The following is a 20,034-nucleotide window of genomic DNA, read 5'->3' as shown; positions in this document are numbered from 1 at the left end:
TTCCGCTCAACAGTAAATAGTTTTAAACACTACTTTGATCAGGTGAGGCACTGGCCGGAAACAGTTAAAGTTTTTTATGTTGGAGCAGACGGTGCAGGCTTGAAATGTAAATGCAGTAGAACCAGGAACAGGCAAATCAATTTCCTGGTCTTTTCTCCAGTAAATTTCTAATTGGGAAAAGATTGGTTTTTGATTGGTTTAATTTCAAATACATTTCACACAAATTAAGCAGCAGTGATGCAGTCCTCTACAAATTGCTTCACGAACCTGTCACAGAAAGCCTCACTCTGTCTTACCAGTACTAGGGAAGTGGGTCATGGCTGGGCTACAAATACTGATAAGGCGGCTCCTTCAGTGTACATGAGGAGCAGCACACTTGTTGCTTTATCCGCAGGCAGGTTGACTACGGAAGGCTTTCTTGAGCCTGCCCTGTCCACATGTTGCATTTTTGACCTGAAAGAATTGTGGCTGCCTAAGAGCTGACACCCTACTCAGAAGGAGCAGGGTCAGGCAGCTGTGGGCAGCGTTGTTCATTATCCAAAGATGAGTTCCTAGCAGAAGGTTGTGCCTGGTTGGAGCACTCTTTGTTAACAAGGCCCAGGTGGCCCTAAAGAAAAACGGCGCAGGGCAGAGGTGGCTTCTTTTTTTACACTCTGCCTCCTTTGTTAGCTGTAGCCACCATGGGCATCATTACTGCTAAAACTGGTTGATATCATTCCTCCAGAACCATGTATGGAAAAACTAATTTCCATAAAAATACATTTTCAAATTTAAAATTTCAGGTTGGCATGAGGAAGACTGGAAGCTGTCCATGGAACCTGTATGTGTGGAGAATGTGTTCAGCTTATCTTTTGGTTGCTATTTTGTTAATGTTGTTAACATTGTTTTATGGATTCTAAATGCTGTATTGGTTTGTTAATCATATAATGTGGCTGGCTTGAATTGTGATGTTTAGCTTATTAGTTGTTGATTTGTAAATTTTATAGACTGCAAATGTTCTACGGATGATTTGCTATTCTATGAGATTTATGTTGTATTTGTGATTATCTATAATGTTAAGGTTATTTTTTGTTTGTAAGCTGCTTTGGGATTTATTTGAATGAAAAGCAGCATAGAAATATAATAAATAAAAACTAATTCATTTAAGCCACCTGCATAACCCTTGTTTTGAAAGTGAATAATAGATTGTTTTTAACTGTTCCTGGTATGAACGTGGGGACAGACCAGGAGTCAGGCAAAGTGAAACTGAATTCTTGGCTTAGTCCACCTCCCAACTGCAGGGGAGGAGAGGGGAATGTTTGAGCTATCACTTTGCACTGGTTCCTTCTTTTGTACTTATGCATGTAGGGCAACACTGTGGTTTAAGCCCTCTGTTCAAATATGACCAGCGGCTTGGAAGAATAAACTGTCTATGTGTCACATTAGGAATAATCTCAAAGGGGACATAGATATTGCCTTGGAAAACAGAAGGGGTATGTACATAGGACTACATATCTACATGGCATCCTTACCCTGCTTATAGCCAGAAGGAAATCCAGCTTGTGAGACTTGGGTACAGAATGTCTCAGCTTCCAGTAGACCAGGTGTTCCCAGGCAAAGACGAGCAGGCTCAGCCCCATGGCCACCAGCAGCATGTAGAAGACGCCTGCCATGTTGTCAATGTCCAGCTTGCTGCTCATCACCTCATTCTTCTCATTTTGGCAGATCCCTGACAACCACACAGTCTCTAGCTTCTGTGTTTCACCTGAGAAACAAATAACAAGAAGGGAAGACAGTAAAATCCTAGCAAAGGGATCTCCTCTAATTGACATTACAGCTAGTTGCATCACAGATAGTTGAACCTGAAGAAATTTAGATTATTTTTGGCTTGTAGTATTCATTGTCCACCTCAGCCAAAATACCCATGGCTACTCAAGTAAAATGTCCTGTGTTCCCATGACCTTCCATAGGACTAAGCATTTCTGGAGGTCTATACCATGGAACAACCTTTCCCCTGACAACAGAGCTTAAATTTAAGCTTACCAGCTTCATGGGCCTTATAGTATAATCCTAGAACTGTAGAGTTGGAAGGGACCACGTGGGTCACCCCAATATATAAAGCTCCTGTGTACAAGTGCAGAGTGCATTTCCTTAATCAGGCCAGAAGGTATGGTCTCCACCCAGGCCAGAGTCCACATTTGGGATATTCACCCCATGCTCCTCACTGTCGCCCCACCACTGAACACCTCTCTGCTTTAAAACACAAGAAGCAGTGTTCAGAGAAGAGACAACAAGTCAAGACTGTGACAGGAACTCATTAAAGGGACTCTCTGATGTGTTCTTTAACCTTACTTGCTTTTGTTCATATAACAGCATATTTGTCATTGATCATACGTATACAGACCTTCCCTTTTCCTCTCCTTTCCTCATAGCCTGTCTCCTTTTCTGGCTCTCTGATCCCCCATTATGTTCGACATTTCCTTAAAACACTTCCATCTGAACTCCCCCAACCCTGCACACATTTTTTTTAAAAAAACTAAACATTTTTGCACACAGATCACTTGTTAAGGTCTCCAGAGTCACAAGAGAGCTTTATTTCCTACTGAAGGGAAGAGAGAGTGATTTCAAGGCGAGATAACTTCCCAGACACCTGACAAGGAGACGTTGTGCTTGATTTAATGTGGACTACCAAACGGTGTGGCAGGGAGGAACAGCGCTCTGAAACCTTCTCAGAATTCTCCCTAATGGCCAGAAAGGAATTCTGGTGACAGGCTGGCGGCTCAGTGGAGAGAGCCAGAATCCGAGCATACAGTTGTCCTAGCACCCTGGGGCGAAGCAGCCAGCAAGACAGAACCGACGGGAGGCATTGCCACATGGTGGTCAGGAAATTGGGTCAAGGAGACAACCGAGGCCTAAATACATGCAGCAACTGTAATATAAACGGGGGTCTGGCCAGCAACAACACGAGGAAAAAATATATATTGGAGGAGACACAATAGGAGCAACATGCATGGGGGGGGGCAAAGTTTGTCCCACATGGGATAAATGATCCCACCCACAAACATCATATAATTGTACTAATTTTGATGGTGTAGGGCTGCACTCCTAACCCCATTTAATTGGGAGCAAGCCCTACTGAAGACAGTAGACATGGTTAGGAATGTGGCCTTAGCTTTCGAGTAAACATGCTTAAAATTGCAGCTTCAATTTAAATTCCAGTTTATCCTCCAGTTATTATTTGCATGTGAACATGCCATTTAAAGCAACTGCTATAATGGAGGGAGGGAGGGGGAGGGACTTGTGAGGGGGTGGCCATCCTTGTGCCTCTTTTGCCCCTCAGGGTCTGAGGTTCTGATAGGCTGATGGAAGTTTTTTTTGGGGGGGGGACGGGTTTAACGCCTTCGCACTTAAAAATAAATACAATTTTAAATAAACACAGAACTGTTGTGATTGTGCCAGGGAACATGGAGGGGTGGATGAGAAAGTGGAAAGAGGAGAGAGGGAATAAAGATTAAGGAGGGTTCAGCTTTGTGTTTGTGAGGCAGTTGTGGCCAGGTGTCCCGTCCGTCCCCCCCCCCCCCGGCAACCTGCTAAGACAGGGGTTTCCTTGTTCTGTGACCCCTTGGAGAACAATACATAGGAGACTACTGGTAACTACCCCTGAGGATGAGGAAGCAAAGTGTGTTTGCGGGGAGGAGAAAGAGAACTACTTACCATCTCCCAGGAATTGTAGGAGGGCTAAATCAATTGGCCTCTTCCACTTGGAGTCCTTCTGAAGGGCAATGCCATAGCCGGTGGTGGCAAAGACTTTCCCGCTGCCAATGGTCACCAGCTTGCAACCCTCATCCTTGCCCGCCATGTAGTTGAGCACCGCGGCATCATATATAAATGCATCCAGCTTTCTGGAATCAAGCAGAGAGAGAGAGATGGAGAGAGAGGGGAAAAAATTAAGGGACAGCAACTACAAAAACCACACTGGGGGGGGGGGGGTTGGTAGGCTAGAAGGTCACACAGTGCCAAGTGCCAGGCTATAAAATGATGCAAGAAAGCAAGAGAAGCTGTTCTCATCTGTGGGCTTGACCATATTTGTAGGACAGTCCCAGAAGCTTCAATCCAATGGAAAAAGTGCTACGCTGAGAGTAACCTAGTCTTGCAGTGCAATCAAGGGGCAGGAGAAGAAAGCATATGTCATCGTCTTGCTTGCAATTTTTCGGAAACAACTCATGCCTCTCTTAACACTGAAGATAGGGACTGCACACTGTTCAAACAATTCATGTAAAAAAAAAAAAAGTTCACAAAATGGTGGTATCTAGCATATTCTCCAGGGCAGCCACAACTGTAATAGTTTGGAAGATAAATCACATTTTTCCCAGCTGCAAAATCTCACAATTTGAGTGACTTGGGGGGCAATCACTTTCTCCATATCAAAAGTATGGCCTTGGGGGAAAGCAAGCATTACCCCACTGTCGTAAACAACAGGGCAGTCAACTTGCACTGCTTTCACTCCCTTAGTTTTAGAATACCACATCACACTCAAGCTTCATTGTGCTGTGCAAGTTGCCTTTTAAAAAGGACAACAAGAGGTCAACAGATCAAAGGATAGCAACAGAGGGATGAATGAAAGGAATGGAGCAAATGAAATTAGAGGGTGAATTAGAGGCTAGTAGCAGAGAGAAGACTCTCCTACTAATGAGTAATACATTCAAAATCTGGAAACGTGGAGACTTCTGTTGCTAAAATTAGGAGGCACTAAATATTTTGAGGCTTGTTAGCTACATCTACAGGAGTGAAACCAGCATTCGCTGTGAAGCGCACCCATCACGCACCAAAGGAAACCTCTATAAAGATGCTTGAGAATCATTGTTTTGATTGACCTGGCAGCTTACCGGGGTATCAAAATTGTTAAATTTTGCATTACATGTAAAGACAGGAACCTTACATGTGACACACACATACTCCAAAACATCCAGATTGTTAGAAAAGTCTGAAAACAAGATACTTGGGCATCTCATGGCCAGAACTCCATCTGTGACGTTTACCTCACAACAGCAGTAAACAAACTTCCACCCAGAACAAACATAATCGTGTTTGGACAGAATATAGATACCCAGTTCACATGTTCGTGGAGTCTGATTGAGAGAAGGGATTCACAGTGAGAACCAGGAACTTAAGTCAACAGTCAGAGAGTAAGCCAGCTATGTGACAGGATACTGAAACATAGTCATCATTAGCAGAGAGCTTCTTTATGGTTTAATCTCACACAGCATCAAGCGTGCAGAGAAACTTCAGTCAATAAAGATCCTGTTCATAGGATGGTGACCTGATCAAGTTGCTATGGGCTGCCCATTTTTGACATGGTGGCCAGTCCTGCGAATACCCCAAGGAAGTGGTCAGAAATGCAGCATGCCATAGTGTCAATCTGTGTGAGAGGCATACAGGAACATTCACAAAACTGATCAGAAGGTTTTCCTGAGTCTGTCATCACTGAAGCAGAAGCTCACAAGCAAACAGAAAACAAGATCCAGAAGCTAAAATGGGCCAGTTTCAACAACCAACTTCAACGTCATTATTGAAGTATATGCCAGTATATTTACTTATCCTGTTATATTTGCTAGGGCTGGCCATGAATGAACTCAGTGTGGCACAGATACCTTGAGGCTTTCTTGCACGCTGCTCTTTCTTATGGGGAAATGCAGCAACCTACCCCATTTTGAGGCTGACCAGGGCATCCTCCACCGAGCGCTGGTTGTACTTCACCATGTGCGAGTGCATGTCATGGTAGTTGCTCCGAATGTTCCTCTCGGTGCTGCCATTGGGAACTGTTCCAAACCGGAATGGGGGGTACTGCTCCTGAGGCCTTTGAAACTGGGAAGGACACCACAAAGACAAGTCTGTTGCCAGATCCAGAATGGAAACAGCATCCCTCTATTCAGACTTGAGGATGCGCATTTCAGAAAGGTTCTGGGCTCCTCCAACCTAACTATTGAGCGTTCAACCCTGAGTTGCTTGCACAAAGCTTAGTTGGAGGTTAGACCTGGCCCTTACTGGGCACTTGTTCCAATTTGGTAGTGGGGAGATTATACAACCATCAGCCTTCATCATGGATTCATCCTGATTTGTTTGTGCAGTGGTTATATGTCTTCCCATTAAATCAACTGTTCATCCCACAGTTTTCAATGCATTTCCTTGCCACTTTCCAAACCAAACAACAAAAAACTAATCCTTTTCTTTTAAAAAAAACCACAGATTTGTTTGCACCAGGGTGACAGAACCCTTTAATCCACTTGAATGGCTGCAAACCTAAATTTTAGTTATGTGCTTAAATCTCTCCTACAAAATAGTTTTTATTTAATGTATTGCATTGTAACCCATCTTTGCTCAAAAATACTCAAGATAGCATACATAGTTGTTCTCCTCCTCCCCTATATTACCCTCACGAACAATCCTGTGAGGCAGGTTAGGCCGAGAAGGAGTGACTTGACCAAGGTCTCTGAGTGACCTTCATGGCAGAGTGGGGATTTGAACCCTGGTCTCTAAAGTCCTGGTCCAACACTCTAACCACTGTATAAAACTGACAGTCTGGAGGCAACCTGAGTGTGTACTTCAGTACCACCATTTTAGCATAATTTTCTACATAATTTTCTACATTTACTTATTTCAGTTTATAGCCCATGTTGCAACAGTGTCTTGGGAGTCAGTAATACAGAGGTCAGAAACTTTGGGAGTAAAAAAGCAGCTCCATTGAGTTATCTTCAGCCTTACAGATGCAAAGGTGGGCACAGAAAGGGACACTTTTGTGTGGGCTTAATTTTCCTTGGTAACCAAAAGCTATCAGGTTTCCTCTAGCTGCTTACCAAAGCCAGCAAATGTAACCAACTTGAGTTTATGTCCTGCCATTCAGTCAGCACTAGCACATCTTCCTTGTGGGATATTCCAAGCTACAAAACGTTGCAGCCCTGGCCTAAGCACTTGACATTCATTCCCTTTGCCACCATTGCTCAAGCATTCCTCACCTTCTTATCGCTGAGCCCAGAGACAGTATCAATGTATTGCTCTTGGATCATGAAAGCTGCCAGATTAGCAGTGTAGCTGGCCAGGAAGATGACGGCGAAGAAAGCCCAGATGAGCACCATGATTTTACTTGTAGTCCCTTTGGGGTTTTCAATAGGAACGGAGTTGTTGAAAACCAGAGCCCAGAGCAGCCAGACGGACTTGCCAATAGTGAAGGAAGGCCCCCCAGATTCTAGAAAAGATGGAAGGGAAAGCGATTTGTAGGCAGCAGGTTTTTCATGCTAGAAATAAGAAGCCTTTTTCATTCATTGTAAGCTTTTGGAAGTAAAACACGTGCCATTTTAGTTACTTTGGAGATCTCTGCTAAAATATTTCTGGCTGCCATTTCTGCTAAGACTCATCACGTGAGCAGGATTTGCTTTGGGAAGGGATTGCTTCTTCCATTTGTTAAGCAAAGACATGCACTTGTATTTAAATATGTAGGCACAGCAGCGTTTGACAAGCCGAAGGTCAAGAAGAAGAGAACCAGGGCAATCCAGAACCCAACAGTGTACTTAAGAGACCTCATAATCTGTTTGACCTTTGTTGGATTGCAACAATTGCTGCAACCTTTTTATTGCTCAACTCAGACACAATATTGAGAATGCTGGCAGATTAGCAGCAGAGCTTGCCTGGGAGACGACATTGAAGACGACCCAAATAAGCACCACGATCTTACTTGGAGTGCCTTTCCAGTAAAAGCTACTGAGAATCCTGAGAATCTTCATCATTTATTGTTTATAAGTTTCTAGACCCTATGACTACAGGGGAAAGCCTCAAAACCCAAACAATTAATATGGGGCTTCAATTAAGCAGATCTCAGACTTTCTAGGACCACCCTGCTGAGAGCCAGAGGACCCTGCTCCAGCCTCTCTCCACCTGGCCCAGGGCAGGGCCTGACAGGTTTTATAAGGGCTGCTGCTGCTGCTCAGCAGAAAGGGCTTCTTCTTTTATATCCTTTTAAATTGTTTTTTTAACTGTTTTAAAGGGCATTTTTTGCGATGTGCCTGGGAGGAGAGGAGCGGGGGAGAGCAGGGGGAGGCCCAATTGCAGCAGTTCTGGGCAGGGGGAGGTATGGCGTGGGAGGAGGAGTTAGTGACTGCCGTGTACCCGTCGCCCCTCCAACCTGGGGAATTGTGATTGTCATATCAGTCAGCCCTCGGGTATGCGACTGCTGCTGTTGAATGCCAGAATAAAATCTCCCTCATCCATGATCTGATTATGGATGAGGAGGCTGATCTGGAATGTATCACTGAAAAACCTGGGTGGGTGAACAGGGTGGAGTTGGTCTCACCCAGCTGTGCCCACCTGGGTACTCAGTACAGCATCAGGCCAGACTCAAGGGTCGGAGAGGGAGTTGCTGTGGTCTATAGAGATTCTCTATCTCCAGGCTCTCTGTCCAGTTATAGGGATCTAGAGTGTGTGTTCCTGGCATTGGGCAATCAGGACAGATTAGGGATTCTGCTGGTTTACCGCCCGCCTCGCTGCCCAGCAGTCTCCATGCCTGAGCTGACAGAGCTGGTCTCAGGGGCAGTGCTGAGGAGTCCCAGACTGCTGGTTCTGGGAGACTTCAACATCCATGCCAAGGCAGCTGGTTCTGGGGTATCTCAGGACTTCATGGCCGCCATTGACAACCATGGAGCTGTCCCAACATGTCACCAGTCCAACGCACATGGCAGGCCACACTCTGGACCTTGTTTTCTTGACCCGGCAGGAAGAAGGTGATTTGAAGGTGGGGGACATTGACATCAGTCCCTTGTCATGGTAATAATGAGGCCAAAGGAGGGACGGTGGCACAGTTAGGAATGTTTGCGAGTTCTTCATATTTCCATTTCCCTCCTGTTTGCAGTTATGAGATTCTGCTGCCATTTCTAAATTAAGAATGCAACAATACTGAACAAACAAGCCAAAGAACAAAAAAAAACCCACCCTAAAATCAGAAACCCAGAATGTTTAGAATGGTTCAAAGGCAGCTTCCAGTGAGAGGAAGGAAGGAAGCAGCAGGGTACCAGCCACTCACACTCTGCCAGAGGTTTGGTGTTTTTTTTACAGAGTTGGATGATGAAAGCTAAAAATAGGTTGTATATTTTTATTCCAGGCTATTCTCTCCTTGTAGCTACCAGTCTCCTCCTGACTTCCAGCATCTTTTACCTTTGTTTGATCCACCTTCAGCAGCAAATTCTCAGAGGTCAAGTGGGACGGTGGCATTTGGGGAGCTCTCCCGGGGAAAAGGCTAGCCAAAGGTGGCTGGAGGGTGTGTGTGGGGGGGGTGTGGGACCTATCTCTCAGCACCCGAGGAGCCTTTTCATTCCCCACATGTCAGGATGTGTAAGTTTTAATGAGCATTTATCAAGGGCAGGGATGGTAGGATTGGCCTGGGGCTGACAGCTTCTCCAAGCAGCTGTGAGAAATCTTCTGCCCAGCTCACTTAAGACGCGGAAGCTGTTAACAGGAGGAGCCGCTCACGGAGTTTACAGGCGAGCCTACAAATCAGGCTGGCTGATCCGGCCAGCTGTTGACAGTTCAGACACAAAAGATGCTGACATGACTCAGAGCTGGATCGGATCAGCCTGCAATGGATGCATTTGTTTCTTTGCACAGGAGCCCAGGACAGACTGACCTAAGGCTGCTGCCCTGCAGGAGGAACACTTAAGGACCAGCTCCTGGGTGATCAGGAGGGCTTCCTTGGTACCCTCTAGACTGATTCAGAAGAGATCCAAAGGCACTATATCCTACAGGAAGGCGTCAAGGCAGGGCACTGTCTCTAAACAGCCTTCGCATGTGCTGACTACCAGATGCAATCTGGTGCCTTCCATAGCTGCAAAGAAGCCAGAATTTCTGCAGCTTTGTCATGCAGAGGTGAGAAAATCTGCATTGACATGTTCCCTTCCGTGCATCTGTTTTAAAGGCACAGGAGCCCTGTTTGCTTTTGCACCTGGTCCATCTATGCACATGTAAATAAACAGGACAGGGAGTCCTGCCAGTGTTCGTATAGTTTGCTTGAAAGGCTACTGGGTCTCTCTCCCCACAGCAGGGGACTCAAAATGGGCATTTTGGGTGCTTTTCAGTTTGCTCTCCTAAAATCTAAAGGGTTGTTTTTCCAGATTTTGTCACGAACTGCAGAAAATGTCTGGCAGGTCTTAAATATTTAACAATGTCGAACGGCACATATTTCAGCGGAGATCTTTACCAGTCTCATTTGCCACATTTCCTTTCTCTTGTTTGGGGTTTATGTGTGCACATGGAAATGTTATCGGTGCTGGTGGTGTGAAAAAGACGGCGACCATAAAGAAATAAATATCGTTGGGTTGCCACAGAGTGCTGTACCGCACCCTGGTTTTGCTGGGTAAAGGAGATGTATGGAAATGCCATAACTAAAGTAAGTAAATAAATGGAGGAATCCTTACACCAGAAACTGGAATGCCATGGGACTCTTGTGGTGGGGAGGCAGAGAAATCCCACCTGCTGGAGATTGCTACGGGCTCTCTTTTCAAAGGTCAATGCTTTCGATGAGATGCTGAGAATTGTTTATCTTTTGCTACTGTTTAAATGTGGAGTGTATAATAGCAGGGTGGCTCATGCTTATTACATCCTGCTTTTGGTCATTGCCCCCACCAAAAAAATAAGGCTCACTTGCTGTGCGCAATTTTGGAAACTTACTTACTTTTGCCACTGGTTAAATTCTGGTTGTAGCCAACAGGGCTGAAATATTCAAACATGAAGACTGTGATGGCAACGACAGTGAGACACATCACAAACATCATCACCCACACGGCTGGACTGTAGGGTTCTAGAAGACAAGAGGAAGCCAGTCAGCCCAGGGCAAGTGACAGTTTAAGAGTCACCCATTGATGCTACAAACACCCCCTCCCTGCCCATTGATAGAGAGAAAAGATGGTCCGATAGACAGCGGGAGACTTGCATTCAATGCCTGCTAAAGTCAACAACATGTGCTGTGAAATGTACCTCTATTGTGCTCATTCTTTGCGTGTGACAATAGGAGTTGCGAGTGTGATTTGCAATGAATTGTTGCAGCAGGGAGTGCTTCCATTCACTGCACCACACAATCAGCCACACCCTCCCGAATATTGCCACCCTCTTCTCCATGGTTTGATTCTGCTATGGCTACATAAACACCCCAAACATCAGAAGAGCCAATGAGACCTGCAAGGAGGACTCATTTTCATCTTCTCCTCCTCTCCCCAAACCAAACAGTTTGTCAGCATCCACCACTGCGCCCAATTACAGCCAAAGAGACACAGGAGCCGTTTTAAGACAATATGCTGCTGCTGTTGCCCTGGGTACTCAATGGGGACGGGGGGAAACTATGTCCCCGATCTATGCGAGTTCATTAAATATCTGAATGAAGACAGGGAGACAGGCAGAGTCTGCTACTGGAGGCCCTTCATTTAGCAGGGAGAGAAGCATCAGGTATGGAAAGAGTTAGAGTAGTACAACCACCCCTGGTGATAGGTGCTTAAAGGGTCAACTTCACTAAAATTTATGTAACCTTTCCATAGCACCACACCACACAAACACTTGCGTCATCCACAGCGATGGTTTTGACAACAAAGCAAAGGAAATTAAGGTGACACCCAAGACCTTGGAAGATGTCCTTATCAAGCTGGAAAAGGCTGTTCATTCCCCATCTCTACAGGACATTTATTTTCTCTCCCCCCAGTGCTGTCAGTAGACAGACATGAGTAAGAAATTTGGTGGTTGTGTGTGCCTATTATAGTCACATTCATAGAATCATAGTGTTGGAAGGGATCCCGAGGGTCATCTAGTCCAACCCCCTGCAGTGCTGGAATCTCAACTAAAGCACCCATTTGCTGCATTCATTGGTTGCAGCAGATACCATAGAGTGTGCAACTAATGTCCATCAGGTATGTCCTAGGGAGTCAGCGGGAGTCCTCCCCATATGAACGGGCCCAGACCCTGCGAACATCATCTAAGGCCCTTCTTTGTGCGCCGCCTCCAAGAGAGGTCTGGAGAGCGGCAAAAAAAAAAAAAAAAAAAAGAACAGACCTTTTCTACAATGGCTTCCTCTTTGTGAAATGCTCTCCCCAAGGAGGCTTACCTGGCGCCTACCTGGCACCAGGTGAAAAGGTTTCTCTTCAACCAGGTATTCGGCTGATTAACATTTGATGGTTTTTTAAATGTGTTTGTGGAAGGTGAGTTTGGGATTTGTTTCTGTCTTTGTTTTATTGTGCATTTTGTATTCTCATTCTGTATTTTTCTGTTATGAACAACCCTGGGATCTTCAGATTAAGGGTGGAATACAAATTTAATACAAAATAGTAAATAATAATAATAATAGTTCCAAATTAAGCCAGATCTTTATTTATTTCCCCCTCTGAAGCTTAATAGAACCAGAGTCTTTACTTGAAAATCTCTACTGAACCGAAAGCTTCAATGTTTCTCTGCAAGGTAACCTCTTGGTGAGAAAATCTCTCTCCTTTTCTGTGAAGGGTGGGTGGGGGGGTGTTAGGAAGATGAGCCCACTGTGCAGGACTGTCAGTAAATATTACTATTCCCAAAACTAAGGCTGAAGCATTTTCACGAGCATTTAGGAACCCTAAGCCACATTTTAAAGCTGTAAGAATGAACAGGCTCTCAAGTCACCGGGATATATTTTTCAACACAACACACCCCAAAGCTACTTGTCTGCCTTTATCAGAAGAGAAAAATTAATATGGTTTTCCCTTCACCTGTCAAATGCGGTTTTGCACACCAAGGTGTATGAACAGAATGTGCTTTGCCGGGCTGAGGCAGAGAATAATGGGAAATACCAACCCCGTGACCAGTTGCTTCAGCGTATGAAATATTTTCCTGTCCGGGGCTGGTATTTTGTGAGCAAAGAAAGAAAGAAAAACAAAACCCACCACAATGACTTTAAAGGTAATTTTGGGGCAGCAATATTTATCAAATTCCTTATGCAGATAGTGGGAGGGAAACTATAAGTACAAATTGTAATACGATGATGAAGTATACAGGAAATCTCCAAGCTTCCGGCACATCTTACAGATGTGCTTAATTACACAGAAAGAGGAAAAACATATTATAAAGGTATCTCATTCTGTTAGTAATTACTCTGATGTAACTCTTCTATTTTGTTTATGTATTTTTGATGCACACGCACATATTACAAGAGGATCAGTTGCAAGGTTACAACCTGGTGATTTGCTCTACCTCTTTAAGGACTGAAAAAGTTGCATCGGAAGCCCCCTGCCCTGCAGGTCCAGCATGGAAGGGGGGTGTGAAAAGGATGTACGTGGCAGAGAAGAAACAGATGAAGCCGTAGCTGCTACATTTTCCACCTAGTTCTAAATCAGGAGTGAAGAACCTGTAGTCTCCCAGATGTTAGTGGACTACAACATCTCTGGGTTGTGTGTTTAAGTTTTGTATGATTTGGATCTCCCCCGCTCTGCTTTTCAGGCTCTGGTTATTAGAAAATGGGTTTAATGTACACTTTTGCCTGATAGCTGCAGTGGGAGAAAGAAGCGGTTTCTGCCCCTGAGTGAGAGAACCTGTTTCTGCGCACCAGGAGAGTCAAAAGAGAAGTGAGTGCATGAAGGTGGCTTGATTAATGGTTTTCCTGTGTCTTTGCCACAGGGTTAACCAGTGTTCTCAATGTCTTTTTCATCAGTGCTTGGTCAGCAGTGAGGGAACTGTGGCCTTCCAGAGATTACCGGACTACAACTCCCATCATCCCCGACTGTTGGCCCTGCCAATGGGAATCAAAGTCCAGCAGCATATGGAGAGACACAGGCTCCCCATTAGGCGTGGCGATGCAGCAACTGGACTCGTGACTGGGTGCAGTGGTGGGCTAGGTAAAAAAGACTAAGTTGTGGGCATCTGTTTGTCTTGGGAGACAATGGAGGAGTGCCCCTTTGGGGGTGAAGTCCAACTGTTTGTTGGAAGGTTACAGCGCCTGCTGTGGCTGTAGAGACCGATAGGGGAGAGACATGTTTGTTGCAGCTGGGGCAGGTGAAGGCATCCAGTTGTGCTGCTGCAGATGTACCACGCCGTTTCTTCTGTCTGCACTCCTTCCACCAACCATTCCTCCTCTGGTCACTGGTAAGGATGCACGACCTGACTGCCCGTCTCCAGACACTGCAATCGGGATTCCCATGGTTGATGTTGCCAGCCTTCATGCCACGTTTGCAGACATCTTTGTAACACAGCGTTGGTCTGCCAATGGCTTGGTGCCTGAAGCCAGCTCCCCGCAGAGCATGTCTTTGGGGATCCCGCTATCTTCCATTCTGTGGACATGACCAAGCCAATGTAGATGTCACTGGGACAGGAGTGCGAACATGCTGGGCTCGGGAGAGCACATATTTGTTTGGAATTCTGTCCTGCCATTTGATATGGTGGTGAATGCAGCACATGATATCATGGGCTCTCCCTGGAGTTCACTAGATGACATTGTGGGAGACCACTGTCTCAGGAGAGCGAGGAAAATTCTTAGGAACAACTCACACCCTGGCCAGCACCTCTTCGGGCAGGAGATACAGAAATATAGTCAGCCGCACCAACAGGTTAAAGAACAGTTTTTATCCGTGGGCTGTTGGGCTGCTGAATGGAAAAAAAACAGTGGTACAATTGACTTCCGACAAGCACACAGAGCGCGAACAAGACTGAGTGTATTGGGGGGGGTCATTTAATTTCACTGCACACAGGTGGTGTAGTGACAAAAATTAATATTCTTCCCAAAATCCTCCTGATGCAGCACACTGAGGCATCGTTCCTGGAAGTTGTAAGCTGCCCACAACTCACTTCCATGAAACAGCGTGTTCAGCACTCAAGCCTGGCAGACCTTCATCACGGTATGAGACGTTAGCATCACATTCACCCATACCCTTTTGGAGAGGTGAGCCATTGCCGTAGCTGCACTGCCAATACGCTTGTCCAGCTCAGTGTCAATGGAGAGGATGCTGGTTAGGGTGGAACCCAAGTAGACAAACTCATCTACCACCTCGAGTGTGTGGTCAGCAATGCTGATGCGTGGAGTACTGGCAATGTCCAGAGCCAGGATGTTGGAGTTCGTCAGCCGGATGGTAAGACTGAACTGCCTGCAGGCTTGGGCAAAATGGCTGACAAGTCTCTGTAGAGCTTCCTCAGAATGTGCCGTCATTAAGGTCTTATTATTACCATATAGCCCTGAACAGCTTGGGATCAAGTTACCTTGTAATCCTGCCTGGACACCTCAATTCTTGAGACACTCCTTAGTACAGTGGTACCTCGGGTTACAGACGCTTCAGGTTACAGACTCTGCTAACCCAGAAATAGTACTTCAGGTTAAGAACTTTGCTTCAGGATGAGAACAGAAATCACACGGCGGTGGCGCGGCAGCAGCGGGAGGCCCCATTAGCTAAAAAGTGGTACCTTAGGTTAAGAACAGTTTCAGGTTAAGAACGGACCTCCAGAACGAATTAAGCTCTTAACCCGAGGTACCACTGTAGTGCCATTTGCTCCTGAGGTTTGTCTTAAGTCCACAAAGATCCAAGGTCTTTGAAATGGCGGCACCTCCCCTTTGGTGTGTGCTCTCAAATGAACACCAGGCAGGCACCTCCTGACATTTAGGCACCTGCTTAAAACTCCTCTGTTCACTCAGAATTCCTCTGATGGGTGATCCAGCTGTGCCGATGTATTAATCTGTGATGCATTTTGAACTTTTATTAATGTAACTTCCTTGTTTATTTTATGCTCTTCGCCACCATTCCCCCCACCCTTAATGTTGGAGGATAGAAATATTTGCAAATAAACAAGTTCCCTTCAGCCCCAACCAGCATGACCAGTGGTCAGGGAGGATGGCAGCTACAGTCCAACAACATCTGTAGGGCCCTAGTAAAGGTAAAGGGACCCCTGACCATTACCGGTAGGTCCAGTCGTGGCTGACTCTGGGGTTGCGGCGCTCATCTTGCTTTATTGGCCAAGGGAGCTGGCGTACAGCTTCCGGGTCATGTGGCCAGCATGACTAAGCTGCTTCTGGCGAACCAGAGGAGTGAACGGAAATGCCATTTACCTTCCCGCCAGAGCGGTACCTATTTATCTACTTGCACTTTGACGTGCTTTTGAACTGCTAGGTTGGCAGGAGCTGGGACCGAAAGACGGGAGCTCACCCCACCGCGGGGATTCGAACCGCCGACCATGCGATTGGCAAGCCCTAGGCGCTGAGGTTTTACCCACAGCGCCACCCGCGTCCTGTAGGGCCCTAGGTGCCCGCAAATCTGCTTTTAAAGGGTTGGAGGTGGAGGAAACCAGGTGCACATACTCTGCTGCTCTTTTGGTTATCACTCAGTGTGGGATGAGGTTGGGGGAATGCCAGCCGAGGCCGAGGTTCCCCTGCTTGGGTATACTGCGAGGACTGGCTTGTGCTGAGACACCACATCTCTTTCTCTAAGCAGGAGCCGTGCGGACGTGACCAAACTGAGGAAGAGAGCAACACAGGGGGGAGAGGAGGGGAAGAGGAGCAAACAGAGAGCCCAAGCAGTTGTCTGATGACAGCAGCAGACTGAGAGATAGAGCTCCAGCGTTAAAGGGCAGACTGAAGGATGGGATTAATTCAGGCCCTCAAAATACAGCAACCGAGGCCCATTTGTCAGCTTGTCCTTCCCTGTCAAGGAGGACAAAAACTTTATCTGATGGCATCAGATGCATTTCATTAGCATGTTGAGGCAGATGAGAAAGAGAGGAGATCCAGAAAAGCAAGCAGCGCTGGGTGGGAATCCAAGAACAACAGCAGGAATGGTCCCTAATTTTCTCTGGGCTTAGTTTTGCCCCCACCACCCTGCCCTGCATCCAGATGGTTAGATGGGAGCAGGTAGCTCCCCTCTTCTTGCCTTTATGTTCTCCCCATTCTTAAGAGCCTTTTTTGTTTTGAGTTGCTATGGCTTCCGAAAGGCTTTAGAGATGATCACTTCAGGTTCCCAGTCCAAAATGTGTGGGTATACACACACACACACACACACACACACACACACGTTATATGATAACTATAGTACAGGTAATTACTGTGTACCAGGGGGACCGTGAATGCAAGAGGCAGCCACTCTGTTCTGTGATGCTAAGAGGATCTGGCATGTAGAATCTCCCAGGTTTTTGTGCATGTGTGTGTGGTTTTTTTTAAAATCCAGATCAGAGAAGTGTCTTTGTCCTAGAGGAATTTTTAAAATGTCTGATTCTTTTATTTTTCTGAACGGTAAGTAAAAGGTTCCGAGAGAGGTTTCTGACAAGCCCTCTCCTCTTTTTTAAATAAAATAAAATAAAGTACATATTCCTCTAAGGGGGGGTACAGTGGTACCTCAGGTTACATACACTTCAGGTTACATACGCTTCAGGTTACAGACTCCGCTAACCCAGAAATAGTACCTCGGGTTAAGAACTTTGCTTCAGGATGAGAACAGAAATCGTGCTTCGGCAGCGTGGCAGCAGCAGGAGGCCCCATTAGCTAAAGTGGTACCTCAGGTTAAGAACAGTTTCAGGTTAAGAACGGACCTCCGGAACGAATTAAGTACTTAACCCAAGGTACCACTGTACACTTCTACATGCCACGCTTACCCTTAACCAGTAAAGGCTGGCAGAGGTCACTACCAGAGGGGAGCTGGCATGGAGGCTGGAGCAAAGTTGGAGCAAATGGACAGACTCCAGCACTGCACCCACATCATGCCAGCCACCCCACTGCCTCCCCCATCTCAGTTACCAGCGGCACCCTCTGCAATGGTAAGCAATGCTGCTCCATTCCACCAGCCACTACTGCCCTTAAAAAACAGCTTCCTGCCTCTATTCCATTTTAATATTCTAGCTGTGGACCAGGCATGCAATGGGCTGCTTCCACCCACACTGAAGCACAAGGGAACTCGGCTCAGAGCCATGGGATGATGCTGGTTCACTGAGCAAATGCACATCTGTTGGTCAATACTATCAACTTTCCAAATCCCTGCCAGATGGGTTTTTGATAGTACTTGTGCCTTTGGGCAGCGATCCCCACCTGTAAAACAGTAGGCAAAATGGTACCCTCTTGATTTCCGAATGCACTTACTCCCTGCTAAGCGTATGCCATCGGTGTGCTACTGCTTTTCTCCCTAGGAGTACTGGATGCTCCTTTAAACTGAACTTGCACTTGATCCTCTAGTGGACTCAACAAATCTCCACTTCCCCGGGAATCAGCCACTGCCTGCCTTTCTGCGAAACGGCTCCTCTCTCATGAGGTGTAATAGATTCCCCCCGACTGTTAAACAAGTTTCTATTTGAAATACTAGACCAATCAATCACTTGCCGTGTCAAAAGGCAAAACACAGCTGTTGTGAATCGAGGATGGCATTTCAAAGCTTTCCAAAGTACAACAGCATGACGTTGGATCCCCCCCCACCCCACCCCCGGAAGATGCAGCTCACTTGCTCAGCACCATACTGCGAGGTGCTAACTCGTGTAACGTAATACATGTGCCTCTTTTTCAGAGCCAGCAACTGACGGAAGACAGGCTACCACCTTTCTTGCACATAAACATTTGCCAGCGCTCACTCAAAATAGCTAAAAAGCTAATATTTCACGCAAGGCTCTTGCAGATGCATAGCTACATTCATTTATCTTCCCAATGGATATTGTTTTCACTAATCTTCAACAAAGATTCCCTTTTGTTTCCGTAATTATGTGTTTGCCGTTCCAAGAGAGAGCCTGATATGACCCCCCTCGACTGATTGCAGCGATAATTCTGCCTCCCTGTTGTTTATTTTGTTGTTTATTTTAGTGCCTTCAGCTTTCGGCATAGATGACGGTTGGTGCCAGAGAAACACAAGAAAGGAAGTGACAGCTTTTGTTTCACAACAGGAAGGAGGAGGGGCAGCTCTCAGGAAGCCCTGCCTGCCTCGGAGGGGCTTTAATGGGAGCCTATGAGAAGCCAGTGTCCTCACCTGGCACTGAGCAATTCGTTTCCAAGGGAGCTCCGTAGAGTGGAAGGAAATGCATCCCTTCCTTCGAGGGCAAACAATAAATTCTGCGATATAACAAGCTAGAACCAAAGCGTCTGGTTTTGTCCATATCTTTCAACTCCCAAGTGGGAAAACGAGAAAGCTCTTTTCAGCTATGATACACCCATGGATAAACAACACAACTCACAGAGGTGACCATGTAGCAGCAGGCTCCGCCCCTGCCCAAGGGGCCTGCACTTCATTGGCTGCACACACACCATACATTTAAGGCACATGACATTCCCCAAAGGACCCTGGGACGATAGTTTGTTAAGGGTGCTGGGGGACTGTAGCTCTGTGAAGTGTAAGCTACCATTTCCTATCATTCTTCAAGGAAGTCACCTGTTTTAGATGTATGGTACAGCGGTACCTCAGGTTACGGACGCTTCAGGTTACAGACTCCACTAACCCAGAAATAGTACCTTGGGCTAAGAACTTTGCTTCAGGATGAGAACAGAAATCGCACGACGGCGGCACAGTGGCAGGCCCCATTAGCTAAAGTGGTACCTCAGGTTAAGAACAGTTTCAGGTTAAGAACGGACCTCTGGAACGAATTAAGTTCTTAACCCGAGGTACCACTGTATAGGGAGTTTTTAATATCTCTATGTTTTATTATGTTTCTGTATATGCTAGAAGTTGCCCAGAGTGGCTGGGGCAACTCAGTCAGATGGGCGGAATACAAATAGTAAAATTATAATCTTCATCATTGTGTATGTGCAGCCGCTGTTTCAAATGAGCCTATGATGTGTTCAAGCGCACCTACAAAGGTACCCATCCTTTTGTGCAATCACAACTCTATTGCTGCTCTACTGCTACCATTTTTACGCCTCTCTCCCTCTATTTGGCTTTTAAACGCTTCTGAAGATAATTTGATATTACTGAAGTAATTGTGCAGGAGCATTTTTAAAAAGTGTGATTAAACACACACACACACAAACAAACAAACAAACAAACAAAAATCTGATCGGGAGGAAAAGTAAACAAATGGTGTGCTCCGGTCCTTCCCTGCCCACTGAGCTACACTGCAGCTGCT

General features: G+C 46.0%; 1 protein-coding gene across 2 annotated transcripts in view; it reads right to left on the bottom strand.

Moving 5' to 3' along the window:
- GRIN2C (glutamate ionotropic receptor NMDA type subunit 2C) overlaps positions 1 to 20,034 on the bottom strand; it is an 87,845-nt gene that overhangs the window by 4,014 nt on the left and 63,797 nt on the right. For both annotated transcript variants that reach the window (XM_083598079.1, XM_083598078.1), the window contains exons 8-12: positions 10,694 to 10,819; positions 6,993 to 7,222; positions 5,684 to 5,844; positions 3,694 to 3,881; positions 1,512 to 1,744 (exon numbers count right to left, since the gene is read on the bottom strand). In XM_083598079.1, the coding sequence (XP_083454205.1) occupies positions 1,512 to 1,744; positions 3,694 to 3,881; positions 5,684 to 5,844; positions 6,993 to 7,222; positions 10,694 to 10,819 (938 nt within the window). The remainder of the gene's footprint in view (positions 1 to 1,511; positions 1,745 to 3,693; positions 3,882 to 5,683; positions 5,845 to 6,992; positions 7,223 to 10,693; positions 10,820 to 20,034) is intronic.

This window comes from Podarcis filfolensis (genome assembly GCF_964270895.1).
Source record: "Podarcis filfolensis genome assembly, chromosome: 2".
Taxonomy (NCBI): domain Eukaryota; kingdom Metazoa; phylum Chordata; class Lepidosauria; order Squamata; family Lacertidae; genus Podarcis; species Podarcis filfolensis.
The sequence above is the reverse complement of the archived record's forward strand: the minus strand, read 5'-3'. Positions and strand labels throughout refer to the sequence as shown.